The sequence below is a fragment of the Eretmochelys imbricata genome, chromosome 11 (genome assembly GCF_965152235.1).
Source record: "Eretmochelys imbricata isolate rEreImb1 chromosome 11, rEreImb1.hap1, whole genome shotgun sequence".
NCBI lineage: Eukaryota > Metazoa > Chordata > Testudines > Cheloniidae > Eretmochelys > Eretmochelys imbricata.
The window spans coordinates 41,547,811-41,566,677 of NC_135582.1; the positions used below are offsets into that span (position 1 = coordinate 41,547,811).

Sequence of the window (18,867 nt, forward strand, 5' to 3'; positions counted from 1 at the left end):
CTAAAATGTAATGCCACATCTTCATTGTAACTGAATGCAATTTAATGAAAGCTTGTCATCCTTTTCTACCTACTGCTTCTTCCACCCTTTCCCATCTCTTTGAGACTTAGAAAGTAAAGGAAAGCTAGTAGCTCTTTTCTCTTTATAAACAGTCTGTCAACACCAATTTACTTTGCTTTTTGGGGAACTCATCGGGTTAAAATCATGGCAAAAAGCAGTTAAAGCTACATTCCATATCCAAAATTAAGACGTTCCCATTTTCCAGCTTTTCAGTTGTACCTCACACACATAGGTGCATAGGTGCATTTACAACACTGCCTATTTCAATTCTTTTGGAGTATTTCTTGTGATCCACAGCCTCCTTTGCAAGACCCTTGAATGCCTTTAATCTCTTACACATAAAATTTTCTAGTCTAATAATCTTTAATTTAGTCCCAAAGATTCTCAGCACTTAAAAATTCCGAAATATCGTATAGGAGTCCAAGCAGAATCATAGTCTTTTATTATTTATTACAGCAGACATGTGTAGATTCTAATAAAGCAGAGAAAAGAGAAATAGTTTCTTTGTAAAACTGAAAAAAATACCTGAGCAATAAAATAAATATAACTACAGTTTAACTAAACTGATTAATATAATCTGTCAAAGTGGAGCATCACTTAACTTAGTCGGGCAAAATGGTACGCCTCAATGCTACAGTGTCGTTGCTCATTGAAATTTTAGCACAAGGCACTTTGAACTCATCAGGTTTTCTATCAAGAAGGGACCACTTGGGCCTTATTCTGATCTGACAGTAGTGTAAAACGGGTGCCACTCTACTGATTTCAATGTGGTTACTCCTGGAACACCACCAGTGTAAATGAGATCAGAAGCAAGCCCATACTCTTCGAAGGTGTTGAATGTAGGATGCGGTGCAGCAATTCCTATAGGAAATGCACATTTTTATTGAACTGTAAAGAGGTATATGCAGGCTCATTGAATTTTTTGGCTGAGTAACTTGCTCACTTGCCTTTCTATAGAACCTTTTTAGTATATATCTGGATTTTTACAGTACACCCAATGTGGATGTAATTGCCCTCTTCCCATCCCCATTCTCATACATGCAAAGTCCCAATAATCTGTCTTTGTACAGGGGACGTGAGCAGGTCCCAACCCATAGACAGTCTGTTGGCTTGCAGCACAACCTCGCTCCAGGGCACTACTCCAGAGTGAAGTCTAGAATAGTAGCCACTGCATCTCCACATGGACAACAGTGGATGCAATGGTACTGCCCCAGCCTAGCCCAAACCTCCTTACACACCAGCCTCTCCTGGGCTGATATACAGAATCCCAGTCATGAATCCCTGAACAGCTACTTCCCCTAAAGGCAATCCACCCTGTGCCCCAACACAGTCCCATTGCAGAGTGAAAATAGCACAGAAAGCCTGGCACAGGCCCACAGCGTTGGAGGGTGGATTTCATCCTTTCTGAGGGCATGTTGGGCTTACTCCCCTGCACCACTTTTGGAGCTGTCTATCACTAGTGGTAACTGGAAGCTGTCTACAAAAGTACAGAGGTTTGTTAAATGGCATGAAGATATAGTCAGTGCTTGGAAAAGGGAATACTGTTTTTCACACTTCCACCTTTAAAATATTGCATTCACAAACAAGTGAACTGGCAATTTATTTTTATGGTGATGATCAGGGCCCTAAAAATCCTTATTTGCTTGCAACCACTTAGTGAGGACAGACCTTTGTACACATGGTAGCTAATCTCAGAACCATTTCTGTCTCAGAACTCTGTCTGTCTCAGCTGCTGAAACCTGCTGTTTTAAAGGCAGTAAGAGCTGAACATCTAGTGACAGCACCTGGGTTATTTATCATTATGTATAACCCGCTATGCTACATTTTATTATGCTGGATTTACATGAAAGATAATATCAAGTGAAAGATATTTTTGCATATTTGGCTACAGTAAGGTCCCAATATTATGTTCCTCATTCAGGCAAAATTCCCATTGATCTGGGACTTCTGCCTGAGTGAAAGATCAGGCCCTTCAAGTAAGCACACAGGCAATCAATTATATAAATGTATGTTTAGCTGGCATTGTTTCTTTATTTTTTAAGAGCACCTCTCTCTAAAGCCCCCTTTTTTCCTCCCCATACAAAACTGAAACAAAAAATGCAATGCAGCAACCTTCTCTGTACTGGTGTCTAGTTGGCAGCAATCTGCCCTGACCTGAGACATGAGCCATTGTTAAGGGTATAACACATTTACATATTTTGCAATAAAACATCAGTTATTTGCATTACTGTGTCAAGTTTTATTTGATTCTTTCACCTAAAAATGACTCATTTTCCTTTCTTGTATTTTAAAAACCAACTACTCTAAGCTTGTTTGAGAATAATCAAAAATTGCCCATTTAGCTAGAAGTCATTTTCTTTTCAAAAGGCAAACGTTATTTAATCTTTCAGCTGTTCATTGTGCCATCATAAATACTTTCTTTTCAGCACAGTTGTGGGGACTGAAATGAGCCCACTAATTGCCTCCCATTTCGACTGACATGTGGTGGTTTAGTGGAAAGAGAACACAGCAGGGAGAAGGAAATAGGAGGCTGAGAAAATGAGAGCTAATTATTTTCACTGCCTCATGTCAGGCTCTGTGTCAGCCTTGTTTTTACAAACTGGAAGGTTTAGCACTAAATAAAACAAACTGGCGTCATGTTTTTATATACTGGCAGTGTCATGGAAGCAGCTGCACATCTCAAAGACAATATAATGCCTGCATTCGCATGGACACCATCTGACAGCCACTGTGAGCCACTGCTAATGAGGATATCACAGTGGTGCCAAGTGAAAGGTGCTGAATTATGTATGATTCTTCATCAGTACAGCAATAGTCCTGTACATCATTATGAGGCATTGTTTTGCTGAAGAGATTAAAACATTCTTAGTTCCAGACCCTGCAACCTATACACGCTACAAGAGGTTATTAATGGAATTTTTAGGGAGAGTTTCTTGTGGCTTTCTTTTTGGTTAAAAATATCTCATGGGACTAAGCAGTGGCAGGTCATGACACTATATATAAAAAGAAGAGAAGCAAATTAACCATACTTGTGTTATCTTCCTTTAAATCCAGCATAATAAAATGTAGCGTAGCAGGTTATACATAATGATAAATAACCCAGGTGCTGTCACTAGATGTTCAACTCTTATGTCTTTAAAACAGCAGGTTTCAGCAGCTGAGATAGATAATAGCTAAGAATGGAAAGGAGCTACCAGGGGCCTAAATCATCAACATGCTGCTACTTCTAATGCCAGCATGACCAGCACTTTTTTCATATTTGTTTCATCTTGCACTACATCTTACGTTTTCCAATATCCTGTTGCCTGCTAAGATGCTGTTTCCATTTTTCCTTGACTCTTAAACTTTTTTTTTATTGCCACAACTGAATTTAAAAACATATCCTAAATTCATGCCTCCTTCCAGAATGAGATCTCTCCCCAGGGAGTGTTTTTTGTACCAAGAGGTGTGTGTTGTTGTTTAAAGCCCCTGGCTGATCTTTTATGTTTTCCTTTCGTTTTTCATTATTGACATTAATATTTGTTGTTTTAAGGTGAGTGATATGATCACAGGAATAAACGGAAGGCTTGGTTTTTAAAGTGTTCTTGCTTTACTCTTATGGAACTTAGGAGTAGTGAGTTTGTAATACTTTTATGATTTGCTTTTCTCTGACATTCCTACAGCCATTTTCTGAGGCTGTTGATTTATTGGCTTGTTCTAAATATAAGTCAGAAATTATCTGCACTCAAAGTTTGAGTGTTTGTGCCTCAGTTATGCAGTTGGCTTCCTCTTCATAGTTCGAAAGCTAAATTTGTTTTATTTATTTAAATCAAAACTGAAAAGATAGATATTTGACAAGGCTTTGTGTTTGAATTGTAAAGTGCCCAGGGAGATCTTTTGTGAAGGACATTGTGTAAATACATTTATAAACAGATTTTTTAATGTGCCACTTCCACAGAATATGTTTTGTTCCCCACTTTATCCAGGTAGTAAACTTTGCCTTGACTCTAAGAGACCTTTATGGCCCTGATTCAGCAGAGAACTTAACCACATGCTTTAGTTCCAATGAATTAAATAATTTGAATTAAGTGCTGTGCTGAATTGAAATGGACATAAGCATGTATTTATGTTCTTTGCTGAATCAGGGCCTATATATTAATAGGGGGAAGTAGAGCAATAATCTTTTCTACTTTTAAGCTTCTTTGAACTGTAGAAAGCTAGTGTTGCTTACTGTATGGTTAAACCTAAAGATTAGTATATACTTAAGGAAAGTAGCTGACTAGTAAACTGATCACACAAGTGTCTTGTCCACAAATCGGGCTGGTCTCTTTTTAATTTAAAAGATAAGTATTTTAAAAGGTGACATAGCAATATTCCTCAGATCAAATAAGATGTTCATTTTCCAGTGGACATAGAGGGCAGATTGAATGGTTTGGCCTGTGACAGACACAGAATTTTGAGGAGGAGTATGGGTCTGAGGACAGCGTTTTAAGGGATAAGGTTTCATATTTCATTGTATGAAACTGCAGTTTAAAGAAGAAAAGGCCTTGCTCATGCACTGCTCCTAGTATAGCTGAGTCCACAACTGTTTGGGCCAAAGTGGTTTATTACCCTATCAAAGAGGCTTCTTCCTTTGGGTCTGATCCAAAGAGTTGCTACGCACCTTTACTTTGCTACTGAAGTCACTGGGAGTTGCCAGGTACTCCGAGCTTGTCAGGCCCTATATTTAATGCAGTAATTACAGTTTTTCCTTTGGAGATAGGGGTTTGAATCACATTGTTTATCAAAACAGATTGATATTCATCAGATTTGTTTTGGAGGGAGACTTCACCAAAGTAGCACAAAATCCAGATTTACGCAGTAATAGACATCCTGAAACAAGATTCTGCAGTGCAAAGCATAGGAAGTAAAGTGGTGGTGATCTCTAAGCGCTCTGCTATGGTCTCTGGACCATATACATATTCCACAGAAATACACAGTGTTAAATTTGTGCACATGGAGAAATTGAGGCACACGGACTTGCCAAAGGCCACGTGGCAATTCAGCGTCACAGCCACAATTGCAGCCTTGGGGCAAGATTTCAGCAGAGCTCATAATCTATGTAAGCACCTAAATGAAGAGGCCAGTTTTTCAAAATGCTCCACGCTCAATGAGGCCCCAGATCTCCTGACTCCCAGTCTCTCTGCTCTGATCACAAATCAGTAAGACAGAGTAATAGACTACATTGCTTCTCAATTAAAACTCCCAGGGCCAGGCGAATGAGTCAGAGCATGGGCATAATTTTAAGCATGTTTAGGAGCTTTGCCGGAATGCTCAACACCTCACAGGATCAAGCCCTTTGCAAGGGGCTGAGTGCTTCTGACGGGTGGCTCCAATCCAATCAGTGGGACTATTCACCCGCTTCCAGCCAAGCATGTGCTTAAGTCCTTTGCTTGATCAGGGCCATAATTATTATTTTTATATGAAGTCCTGAGCTCCTTGAACTCTAACTGAAATGAACAGGACTAGAGGGCGCTCAGTATCACACAGGAGGATGCTTGGTACCTGATATAACTGGGCTCTAATAACTTGCTGCTCCTTTATTCAAGCAGTTTTTTTAGTGGCATTTCTTAGACTCTATGATCATTTGTTCTTGGATTCACAAGGAAGGACTCGTCTGGGCCCACTGGGAAATAAAGCTGATAACTCAGCTTCTCTCTACTGCTGTGTTACTCTGTCTCAGCTTGCTTATGGAAACCTTCCATGCCTGCTCCTGAAACTGTATTTACCTATTAGTGTAAATATACCTGCTCTATCTTCCCTGAGCCCCTCAGAGGAAATTCTACCATTTAAGAAACTAAAACACAGTATCAAAATGACAACTGTTTCTCAGATGTGAACTAATAGAAATGCTACCAAGAAAACAGAAAGGTTCCTTCACTTTGGATACTTTTATCCTGAAAAGAATCCAGTAGGAATGTATTCCAAACCTTGGGTTTTAACACATTTAGGGTTTTGCAGATTTTGTTTATTTTTTGTATTGTTTCTTGTTCTAAAATGTTATTACTCTCTTTTAATACTAGGACTGTAAATGGAAAATGTTTATGGAGATGGATGGGGATGAAATTGCAATAACCTACATAAAAGATGTGACATTCAACACTAACCTACCTGATGTAGAGATTTTAAAAATGACAAAGGTAGGGTTCTGTTTACAGCCTTTATGAATTCATAGATCTCAAACAAAAACATTAAATACCAAAGCAGTAGATTTTTGTGCTTGTGAAAACCTCAGTCTCTTGACAGCTTTTAAATAAAATGCATTATTTTTGAAGATTTGTATCATAATTTGAGTGATTTGTTAATATTCCCTATTAAGCCAGGCTAAGGATAAAGCAATATGAGAGGAATCATTTAAAATGTTCTTCTTTTACTTCCATGATATGTTTTCTTTATTTGCTTACCACATTTAAATGAAAGAAAAAGTGCAAGTGATGAAAATGTTCCACTTACTGAAACTTCCATATGCTATTTGTATTTTTTTTAAACTTTGACTTTGTTATGAAACTCCTCTCTCAGATGTGATAAGATCTTAAACCCTACCCTTACAACCAAGATCAGAGCACAGTGCAAGGTATGGAACCTTGATTCCACAAAGTCATCAGAAAAGTAGTGAGCAGCCAATGCATAGAAAAGTCACAATAAAAGGGGGAAAAAACCCTGTCCGTTAACTTTAGTAACTCAAGCCCTAATGGCATCATAAAATGCAGCTTGTGACCATTGTTTTACTACAAAAATGGGAAAATGTGGCAAAGAAATGGAGTGGGTAGTCGGATGTATTCCACATTGAGCACCGTCAGTGAAATATAGAGCATCTTCAACTCCACCTCAATGGGAGTTTAACCTGACTTCAGCATTTGCCTCTAAATATTTACCAGCCAATGTCTTGACTGATTTTAATCTAGGAGATGGAAGTTGTTTTCATAGGCAGGGCACTCTGTTTGCTGTTCATTTCTAATTGATTGTTTTTTATTAATGTGACCCACCCTAATACCTTGGCAATGTGTAACAATATAAATTTGTAAATGAAAAAATATGCAACATCTTGATTGCCAATTAGAATGCTGCTCTAATGTGCCCTGATGGAAAAACTCTCATGAATGGCTTTAACTGTGTACATTCCTTATTCAGCATTCATTGGCTGTTTTGTCTTAGGAATAACTGCTGGAGCCAAACCCTCAACAGGGAAAATAACAGGAAATAACAAAATATGGTGTTACCATGATAGGCTTATTACATAGTATTTCCCCACTGGAACTACCATTAATGCTGTCCTTGTGTTTATGTGGCCACTGAATGCTGGAACCTTTATTATTAGTGTTAAGATTTGCTAGTTTTTGCATTTTCTCTTGTGAGAGACATTTTTTTCTATTTCATTTCTCAAGGCTTTGCATGTTTTTTCCTGTTAAATTTTTATCAGTATTAAAATTAAACACAAGGAGATTGTCAGGTATAAGCTTAATATTCCACATACTTCTACACTCTTTTAACCTGGAGGAGAATGTCTTCAGGAATCTAAGTATCTGTTCTTGTTGTTTTTTAAAATTTCCTCTTTGTTGGCAAGAAATTAAAAAAGAATGAAATAAAATGTTAAGGTCCCTACAAAAACATTGTGTTTCTTATGCTCTGTCTGTAAAAGCAGTTAGCTTAAGTATACTATACTCCACAAATACATTTTACTGCTAATTTAGTAATGAATGTGGTATACAAACAAGGAAGTAAACAATTCCGAACGGTGTTGCTTTATGTCCCATTAATACATAGGGAAAATATGGATGCATTTGCCACATGAAAAAGGACAAAAGCTGTAGGGAATGAGTTTTTTTAAAAAACCTTTTTGGTGTAATAATAAAGCAATCAAATGAAAATAATAATCCTCCCCTCCCCACACACATGCTGTTTATTTTTCCCTTTTCAGCCACCATTTGTAATGGAGAAATGGATTGTGGGAATAGCAAAAGATCAGAATGTAGAATGTATTATTACATATGAGGTAAGTGCAGAAAAAATAAGGAAATACTTATCCAAGTTGAAAACCTACAGCATAATTTCATTAAAAGCTGGTAGCAGGGCACTTTGACTTTGCTGCATACTGTAATCAAGGTCCAGCACCGCATAATTAATTGTAAAATCTCGAGTTCTGATGAAAAACTGAATGATGTTTTCAGAGTCTGTGTGTTCAGATTCCTGAACACAAAAATTCCTCACGAAAGCTTATGCTCAAATAAATTGGTTAGTCTCTAAATTGGTTAGCCACAAGTCTTCCTTTTCTTTTTGCGAATACAGACTAACACGGCTGCTACTCTGAAATCCCTCAAGTAAGAAAACTTTTTTATTTAAACAGTGGTCAGTATTGCTGGTGTTTGTTTGTTGTTGTGTTTGTTGTTACCTTGTCAGGGAAGTGCTAATTAGCTGATGAACAACAGGAGGAGGAAGAAGGTGATAAGAGAAATGGAGAGAAACATAAAATAAAATCTGGAGACAATTTAGCACTGTTTAACCTGTTGGAAATTAGACTTTGTATTAAAAGGTTTGGCTTACTTACAAAAAGTGTTTTATAAAGACCAACAGTATGCTTCACATTGAGGCTAATAATTGAAATCCCAGCTCTGTCCTGAGGTATGGATTCAAGCAGGGCTATCGAGATAGGAAAATGCTGGACCTGGCTTACTTGTCTCAGAAGTGAAGAACAGGGGTTTTCTCTGATACGAAGACTAACCCCAGGTTCCTTTTAGTTGGTAGTGCCTCACAGGAGTCACAGGGAAAGATTGCAGGATTAAAGAGCTTTCTACTGTAGGCAAGTTACCATGAGGGGAATCCCCCGCAACAATACCTGCCTACTGCCTATCTCTTTTAGCAGAAAGGACTATTTACTTGAAGTGCAACTCGATTTAGTTATTAAAATATTTGTTAAAAAGAAAGGCATTGCAATCTTGCCCTCATACAGGATATTAACTGAAAGGGGAATTTACGATCAGATTTTTAGCAGAATCATAAAACTGTTACTCAGAAGCCTCTGGATTCTAACAATCTCTGAGATCAGGCTAGAAACCCTCTATACAAAATGACAACAACCTCAGAGTGTTATTGGAAGGTCACTGGTGTGGCAGTTTATTTTGTTGTGTCCTAAATCATAATCTGTTCTGTTTCTTGAATAGGGTGATGTCAGAGCTCCAAAAACCACCAGACACATACATTCAGTTCAATGGAGTAAACTGAAAGCTCAGGATGAGGTGAAGTCAGTGCAGCTCATGATCCAGACCTCCCTCCCAAACTCGGAGGGCAGGCCAGGAAGCAGGTCCAGCTCAAGTAAGTCAGTATGTTTGAATGGCATTAAGTTTACTGCTGAAACATGCAAAACAGTTAAAGAAGGCATAACAAAAACTCACTAACTAAAATTCTATTTCAGCAATATGGGTCCGTCTCTCAGCTTTGGCAGAGATCTGTGGCAGCTGGGATGTCTTGCTGGGATGTATGCAGGAGAAACCCAGCAAAGCCATAGCGAGCCAGCGTAACTTTGAGGGATGTGAGAGAGAAAGACACTGGAAATGTTAGGTAGTCATGTGCTTATTGGCCCAACTGGTTAAAGTGGGATTATTCTGTATATGTTGCTAAAGTAGTGGGTCTTTGAGACTGTAAATAATTCATGGCAATAAGTTGTCGCTATGCTGTGCACCATGCCACTTGGAGCTTCACAGTGACAGCAGGAACAGAACTCTGGTCATCCTGCTCCAAAAACCACCATCTCTTTCCATCTGAGTTAAAGGAGAATTTGCACTAGATATCAGTAGTAAAGGGCCTTAAAAAACCAGCTGAGTAGATCTGATCCTATCAGGTAGAGGGCATGTGCACAAGTTCATTACAATTGTTTATTTGAAGTTTATCTTAACGTCTCCACTGATGTTTTAATTGTAAGTAGTAATGGGAGGTAAATCAATCTTTTGTCCAAAGTAAACAGCCTATTAGTACTCCTGAAGATATTTCCGTCCATCTGTCCAGCCTTCAGTTGTCTGAAGGTTGCTTTCTCACATTCATACAGTTTTACCATCTGTCTGAGCCCACCATGCAAGCCTTTCCAAACCGGAGGTTTGTCTGCCCAGTGTGTCAGTGCTCAGCAAGCAGGGGTGTAAATCTACAGCGATCTAGCATACTGCACACTAACTGGCCATGTGAACCCTGCTACCATGCACTAAAAGTTCTGTAGTGCTTTGACATACTTAGTGGCCAGTAGCAGTATCTGCACGGCACACTAAAGTGCTGTAGGTTCGCACTCAAGCTTTCTGAGCATGAAGAAACCCTGTATGTATGCTCTGGGTCTCATACTCTTCTCTTTAGCACATTAATGGAGATTGGACCTATGCATCAGTGGGCAAGTTGCTTCCAGAACTGTGGAGGTCCCTCAGATAGTGGAGCCATGAATGTTTTCACAGCACAAGGGAGGAGGGTAGATTCCAGGGATTATGCATAGAGGGGCCCAGCTGTGGCAGAGCTCAGCTTGAGTGGGGCTCCATGCTCAGGGTGGAGGGGTCAGGTCAGGAGATTCACCACTGGGAGAATAGAATCATAGACTATCAGGGTTGGAAGGGACCTCAGGAGGTCATCTAGCCCAACCCTCTGCTCAAAGCAGGACCAATCCCCAACTAAATCATCCCAGCTAGGGCTTTGTCAAGCTTGACCTTAAATACCTTTAAGGAAGGAGATTCTACCACTTCCCTAGGTAACCCATTCCAGTGCTTCACCCTCCTAATGAAAAAGTTTTTCCTAATATCCAACCTAAACCCCCCCCCTGCAACTTGAGACCATTACTCCTTGTTCTGTCATCTGCTACCACTGAGAACAGCCTAGATCCATCCTCTTTGGAACTCCCCTTCAGGTAATTGAAAGCAGCTATCAAATCCCCCCTCATTCTTCTCTTCTGCAGACTAAATAATCCCAGTTCCCTCAGCCTCTCCTCATAAATCATGTGCTCCAGCCCCCTAATCATTTTTGTTGCCCTCCGCTGGACTCTTTCCAGTTTTTCCACATCCTTCTTATAGTGTGGGGCCCAAAAGTGGACACAGTACTCCAGATGAGGCCTCACCAATGCCAAAAAGAGGGGAATGATCACGTCCCTTGATCTGCTGGCAATGCCCCTACTAATACATTCCAAAATGCCGTTAGCCTTCTTGGCAACAAGGGCACACTGTTGACTCATATCCAGCTTTTTGTCCACTGTAACCCCAAGGTCCTTTTCTGCAGAACTGCTGCTGAGTCACTCGGTCCCTAGTCTGTAGCAGTGCATGGGATTCTTCTGTCCTACGAGCAGGACTCTGCACTTGTCGTTGTTGAACCTCATCAGATTTCTTTTGGCCCAATCCTCTAATTTGTCTAGGTCCCTCTGTATCCTATCCCTACCCTCCAGTGTATCTACCTCTCCTCCCAGTTTAGTGTCATCTGCAAACTTGCTGAGGCTGCAATACATGCCATCCTCCAGATCATTAATGAAGATATCATTAATGAGGATTCTTCAATCCAGTTTGGCAGTAGGATCACATTATAGATACAGATTGCTGCTTGTGGGGCTGAAGTAAACTTCACCCAGTGGCTTTTGGGAGACCATTGTCCTTGTCTTCCCCCTGGCCCACTGCATCTTTTCAGCATCCTGTCCAGCTACACAGGCTGGATGCTGGGCTGAGGATTTTCCCCCAAGAGAATATACCCCATATTCTGAAGTGTCTCAGTGGTGGGACTCAAACTTTAATCCATGAATAGTCACTGAATGGCTTTAGAGAGGGAGCGCACAGTAGCTTTAGTGTCGCACCCTGATGCCGCCTACAAACGTTGGCTGAATCAAAGTGTGATGAAGATGTATCTGTCTGCCTCCATATGCTGACAAACTGACTCTTAGCCATGAAAAAAAGAAATGAGCCTGCTGTGAGCAAGAGGATCCCCTCTGTGTCTCCTCCCATCTCTTCCTTCCAATAGCTGTAGGGGAAGAGAGTCTTCCCCCAGCCCTTCCTGGCTCCTTGGAGGGAGTGTTCTCAGTGGCTTCTATCCTGGCCTCCTCTCCACATTACACAAGGGGGCAGGAGTACTCCAGTCAGCTCTTGCCTTCTGCCTCCCTGTGTTCTATTCATGGGCATCCGGAGGCAGAGGCAGCTCCCACAATGCCAGTGAGATTTGCTCTGCCTCCGTATTAGGAGCAGTGTTGTGATATGGATTCTCTTGCTCTGCCTAGCCATCTGGCAGAGGAGGCAGGGTGTTCATCAGAGCCATGGACACTGAGCTGCTTGCAGAGCCATGAAGAGCTTCAGTGCATAGCTCACACTGCACTGGAGGGTAAATCTAGCCTGCACATATAAGACTAAATGCCAGCAGTGCTGTGGGGAAGAATGGAAATTTGCATTACAAATTCTTCTAACACATCTCAACGTGATCTCTTGGGCCAGCCTGGACTTGTGATTATTCAGTTCCAGAATCTTTATGAACAATGTTCATTGCGATTTATTCAATGAGATAAATGAAACAGGCTTTAAACTGAGATCACCGCACTGCTCAGACCTCTTTCAGAGTTCAGTGCACTGTTGACACAGATGGTCAAACGCAACCCTGCTGTAACTCCATTGCCTTCAGTAGAGTTTTGCCTGAAAATCTGCCCTCAGGACTCACGTTATGATACAGACACACATACCTAAAGGCAATTTTGTGCCCAAGCTAAAGGGAGCCCATCAACATTCAAATATAGAAAACTTTTTAAAAAATTGCCAGTTCTTCTGTGGGCTTATGTGTTTAATATTAGTCTCCCTCCCCTCCCCTTCCTCTGGTTCTACACCCCTTTACAACTTGTCACTATGAAGATTGTAAGTTCTTCAGTGCACAGTCTGTTTTCTATTATATGACTGTACCGTGCCCCGCACAATGGAGTCCTGATCGGGGTCTCTGGGTACTACTGCAATACAAATAATATATGAGAGTAATAACAGAATAATGGATTGCTACTATGCCCAAACATACGCTGTTTCATATCCTGCCTACTGAGCCATAAGATTTGTCCCACCCTGCAGAGAGATCGGGGTAGTTCCAAGCTGCCAGTCTGAGGATGTCCAGTGCAGCCCATATCCCCACAAGCTCTGCCTGAATAACGGGACTGCCTAGGCCACAATCACATCTAGGACAAGGAATCTAGTTACAAGACAGTGGTACCCTCACCCAGCTGTAACACAGCTCTAGCTTGCAATGCAGATGGGACCTAACGTATGTTCTGTAGGGGTATGTCTACACTGCAATAAAACACTCACAGCTGGCCCATGTCAGCTGACTCAGGATCATAGGACTTGAGCTGTGGGGCTATAAAATTGCAATGTAGATGTTTGGAGCCGAACTCTGGGACCCTGGCGGGAGTGGGGGGTGGGAGAGAGACCCAGAGCCCTTGCTTCAGCCTGAGCCTGAACATCCACACTGCAGTTTTATAGCCCCGCAGCCTGAGTCAGCTGATGTAGGGCAGTGTAGACGTACCCTAAGGGTTTGTCTTCACTGCAGAGTTAACTCAGATGACTGGCACCCAGGTCAACCTAGCCCAGGTGTGAGCAGTCACATTGCAAAGCCAGACCCGAGTTAAGGTGTCCTCGCTGGTGCTGCACTCACCTGGGTGTGTTGCTAGGACTTCAGGAGGCATCTCCCATGGTTCTTTGCAGTAAGTTTCCCTGCTGTATGATGCATTCCCAGTAAATTGTGGAACAACTTGTCTGCCATTCTAGGAGTGGGGGGAATTGTGGGAAGCTGCTGGAGGACTATCGGCACTCGAGTGATTAAGCCTGCATCCTTACTTCAGAGTGGGTGGATACAACCCTGCGTGAACATGGCACATGATCTCTAACCCTCCTCCCAGCCAGGCCAGCTAACCTGGTTTTAAAGCACCACCAAATTTGGGCTTTTTTTGTATTAATGGGAGGAGGTTTAATGGCAACACCCAGGTCAGACCCTGAGTTAACACTACAGGAAAGACATACGCTCACTGGGCTACGTATTAATTCTGCATACAGAATGTGTCAGAACCAAGATATCAGGATTTCCAACTCTGAATCAAGCAGTAGGAAGAGGGAAAACCTGCTGTGGCCCCACAGAGATTTTTAAGGCATAGAAATCGTTTCATTGCAACAAACAGGTGAGGTCCCCACTAGGAAGCTGACAACCCCTGTGCAAAGAGTGACACAGAACAGCCATTAAAAACAGTAAGTTTACTACTTCAGGTGCATCAAAGAGAGCATCTCATTCAGGGGATCAGTTAGTGGTGGTTTCCCTGATGTTATGAGATGGCTGCTTGCCACATGAGGCAAGGAAGCAGATGTGCTTCTGCAAAATAGTAACAACCAGAGTCCCAAATTAAAGTCCTGAAGCTGCCATTCCTAGGTATATGAGGTCCATGTTTTGCATCCACAGGCTAGTGAGAAGAACAGAGGAGACTGAATATAATATGCAGTACCTAGAAAGCACAAAATGCTCATACTGCACACATTTCTTTAAAACTGTAACTTACCAGGAGAAGGCTAAGAAACCTGGAAAGCCATTCACATCGTCTTTTTCAGGAGGGTTCATCTTTATGTGGAGACAGAGCTGTCTGACATGGAGGCATCACAATCAGCCCTTGACAGGAAAGACTCTTCCCCTTTGATATTCTGACATAAAATTGAAGTGATTTTAATCCCTCAGCATTCAACTAAAAGCCTGAGGAAGCGAAAACAAATACTAGCCCCCCCCGCCCTCCCCAGCCCACAAAATGGGAATTATTTTCTATTAACTCTTTAAGAAGAGAAGATATTTAGTTTGTGTGTACCCTGTAAAGGACAGTGCATTAAACCAGACCTCTGAAAATTTCCCATTGCAGATGCTGTGGTAACATCTCTAGTAAAAGACAGTATTCATGACAGAACTATTCTACCCTCAGAAAACCAGCAATAAGATGGAGGAATCTGAAATCCTCTGCTATAGCTATTTGCATTTCAGTTGAGTTTAAGCAGCCTGGAAATGCCAAGTTTATGGTCTCCTGTTGGAATATTAGCATTTTTTAAGGACAAATCCATTTAAATCTATTTTGAACAAAATTACTTAAGCTTCATTCTGTATGTATATTGTATATATCTATTGTATGGCATCTTATACAAACAGGCCTAATTTTCAGAATGGCTTCAACTCAAGTTGTGGGTGCTAAGAACTTCTGAAAATTAAGCCCTCTCTCAATCTGCTGTTTTTTACAGAATCCATCAACGTAGAACCTTCCCAAATAAATTAAATCTACATAGCGAGGTCAATAGTAGACCTCACAAAATCTTCTGTTCTCCCTTTCTTGGCTGTAGAAAGGTCTGCTTGTCTTACATATGTATAATAATGTTGGGGAATCTTATGTGTTTTTTTTTTTATTTATCTAATTTGACTTCATTCTAATTTTATTTTTCCATGTATTATATTTTGATATGGGTGCAGCAGGAAGTCTTTTACAAAAGTTTTCTTGCAACATGCCCTTAAGGCGGTTAGACTGAATTAGTCTGACCTCATTACACAGCTGTTATCCCCTCAACTGAGAACAATATTTCTGGCTCTGATGCGCTTTGTAAAGTGCATTGTCCTACAGCTGCACGGCTTTTCTCGGCGGGTTCTGAATGGAGATGTGGTTCTGATCTGTTGATGACTTTGAAAATTAGGACCAAGTCCTTGTTACAGTCTGGAGGCGATGAATGCAGGTCCACAGAAGCCAGATCCCCATCGAGGATGAAAGAGCAGTTTCCTAGTCAGATGCAGGTTGAAGAAGGCATTTGTCACTATGGATGCTATTTGTTCATACAGGATTAATGAAGAGTTGAATCGGAATCCACCCTTCATACCAGTTAGACAGTTTCTCCTCTGCAATTTATCACCAGAATGGGGAGGACAATGTCTGGGCTGTTTCTTCAATATATTTGCCTCTTCTGACCAACATGACTTCAGTTCTGTTTGGGTTGAGTTTGAGACAGCTGCTCTTTATCCAGGTGATGATCTCTTTCAGGCATTGGGACATCCTTGTGATCTCATGGGCTGTGCTGATACAAAGTGAGATCTACAGGTGGATGTCACTGGTATAGCGTTGGCAGAGGAGCCCATAGCATTTTGCCCCCTCTTCAAACAGTCTTAGGTGGATATTAAACAGAAGGCAAGACATCACCAATCCCTGTTGGAAGCCATTGTAATGCTGAACCATCTATGTTACATAAGTGGGACAATAGTATCCTACGATCAACTGTATCCAAAGCTGCAGAAAGGCCAAGAAGTATGAACATTGAGGTATAGTCTCTATCCATTTCAATGAGGAGCATGTCTTTCAGTGCTACTAGTCCTTTGTGCTGTGCCCTGGTCTGAAGCCTGATTGTGAAGCATGCAGTATATTGGCAGATGTCACATTACTGGAACGTGGTTTCCACTCCTCTGTCAATGATTTTGATGAAAATGGGAAGTTAGAGAAGGGACAATAGTTGGAGAGAATTTGCTCATCCAGCTATCTGAGGATCTGAAGGACAACAGGAAAATTGGCAGGTTTGTGTCTCTGAAGAAAACATTGCTTATTCTAGTTCGCAGGGGCTTTTGCTTTGCAGGAGGGGTATAGACCTGGTTTGCAGGTAGTGCCTTGAATTTTCTTTAAGGGCTTGTAGGGCTACATCATGTGTGAAGGGTCCAAGCCATCAAGAGTGGTATATTAGTAAATGCTATCTGGTCCTGTTTCAAGTTTACAGCTGCAGTTAGTTCTTCGCATATTTGGTTGATCTTCTCTGTGAAATGGGATAGAGCTCTTCATGCTGGTTGGTGCTTAGTGTTTGGATTACGTAAGATGGATTGACTATCCAACACCTCTACCAGCTGTGATTTGATGGCTGGATGGCGATGAAATAGAAGGTGGGGAGGAATTCATGTGGGGCTTTTTGGGGGGTGGAGAGCAGGAAGGTGGGTGTTGTTTCTGTTACTGCAGTGGTATAGTTCTTCAGGAAGTCTTTGTGCTGTTGGTGGATGAATTCAGATCATGTTTTGCATCACTTCTGCCTATGCACTTCATTGGATGTAATTTATGTGTGAACCCCAGTGATCGTTTTGATCAGTGCAAGTGTAGAGAGTGGCTTGGGGCCAAAGCATCCGCAGTACTGGGTGTCAGATGATTATACAGTTTTATAAGCACCCTGCCTAGTAGCTGGGTGGTTTGGTCTCCTACAACATGCTGAAAGAACAGATTTCCTTCCCTGTATATAGGTCATTTTTGTGACTTACTGTATTTTATTGGCTCACAACTATAGTCCTTGGAGCACTTGCTGGTGGTCCAGGTGGACAGCTGGCCTGTCACATGATGTTGTGGCTCCTTGTTTCAAGCTTCTTTTACAGGTCTCAGGCTCTTCTTTGCAATGTAGGCTGTGGAATCATTTCCCAAGGGCAGTAGCTGAAGACAGATCAGAGGGGATATTTAAAACTAGACTACACAAAACACAAGAAAACATTCTATAGGAAGCAAACCTGCTTTGGTGGGTAGATGGACTGAATGGTTTAATAGGTCTTTTCCATTTCTAACCTCTGTGATCCACACAGGTGACACTATATGCACCAGTTAATTGATGCATTAAATAACATTGTTTTGAATACTGTAAAACCTGGCATTAATTTCTGGCAGGCTGAGAGGGAGGGGAATAACTTGACTGATATGTTATATTTTGCTACATTCTTAGCAGCAATTACTCTCTAGATATTTTGAGTCCTTATCGCAGGTCTTTATTAAGTGGGAATGCAATTTCTTGGCGATTCAAATCGTGTGACTCTTGTTTCCATTTATATTTCAGATATAGATGTTGAATGGATGTACACTCTAAGACTGCGTCAGATGGAAAAAAGCACTTCACACCATCATTCCCATTCCCACAGTCCTAATAGTGTGACACAATTTTTACCATACCTTCACAACCAAGACTCCTACGCTGCTGCTGTAAGACGGACACGAATTCCTATTAGCTATCAGATTACACCAATAAATCATTCCAGAAGTTCATCTCCAACCCCATATGGACTGATGAGAACTCTATCGTCGCTACATCTTAATTCAAAGGGAAGTAGTACCTCTAGCACAGCTTCTGATAGCCCTTCAGAAAGGGACAGATCTGCAGGCAAAAGCAGGAGCAGTTATGTCCGTGACTCTGGACTCTCCATAAATGGAAGATATAGTGGAAAAAGCCCACAAACTGCTTCTGCAGCACCTAGTCCTTCTGGAAGAATGTACAGGACTTCCCAGTCAACACTCAGCCCATCGAAGTCATATGACCACAAAAAGCGCACACACTATCCCCATCAACCCAAGTCCATACCAGGTATGCCTTTGAAAACAGAAAGCAAACCTAAAGAAAATGATGAAGAGACCAAAGTTAATGAAGGTGGATGGATAAAGGTAGAGTATTCAAAGAAATCTCATAGACAGAGTACAGGCAAGTCACCTAAAGAGAGACCAAAGGGAACTTGGCGAAACCAGAGAATGTTCTGAAGAGGGGACTAGAGCGGTTTTTTCCCTTTAATTTAACAGAATTTTTGGTTTATACAAACCAAACCAGACCTACTGCTTAAAATTTTTCCACCCTTAGTATATGCCTTCTAGAAGACACTACCTCTTACTGAGATGACAGCCAAACTCACTCAGTCAATGGCCACTGTTGGAAGACAGGATACTTGGCTAGATGGACCATTGGTCACCCAGTATGCCTGCCTATTCTCATGTTCAAACAGAGAGCAGAACCGGGGTTCCACTTGTTGTCACAG

The 18,867-nt window shown here is 41.3% G+C and overlaps 1 protein-coding gene across 1 annotated transcript in view; it reads left to right on the top strand.

The window, feature by feature from the left end:
- MAP3K20 (mitogen-activated protein kinase kinase kinase 20) overlaps nucleotides 1–18,595 on the top strand; it is a 117,084-nt gene extending 98,489 nt beyond the window's left edge. Inside the window, exons 16-19 of the mRNA XM_077830054.1 lie at nucleotides 6,102–6,218; nucleotides 7,997–8,071; nucleotides 9,237–9,387; nucleotides 17,904–18,595. Of these exons, the coding sequence (XP_077686180.1) occupies nucleotides 6,102–6,218; nucleotides 7,997–8,071; nucleotides 9,237–9,387; nucleotides 17,904–18,595 (1,035 nt within the window). The remainder of the gene's footprint in view (nucleotides 1–6,101; nucleotides 6,219–7,996; nucleotides 8,072–9,236; nucleotides 9,388–17,903) is intronic.
- The last annotated feature ends 272 nt before the right edge of the window (nucleotides 18,596–18,867 follow it).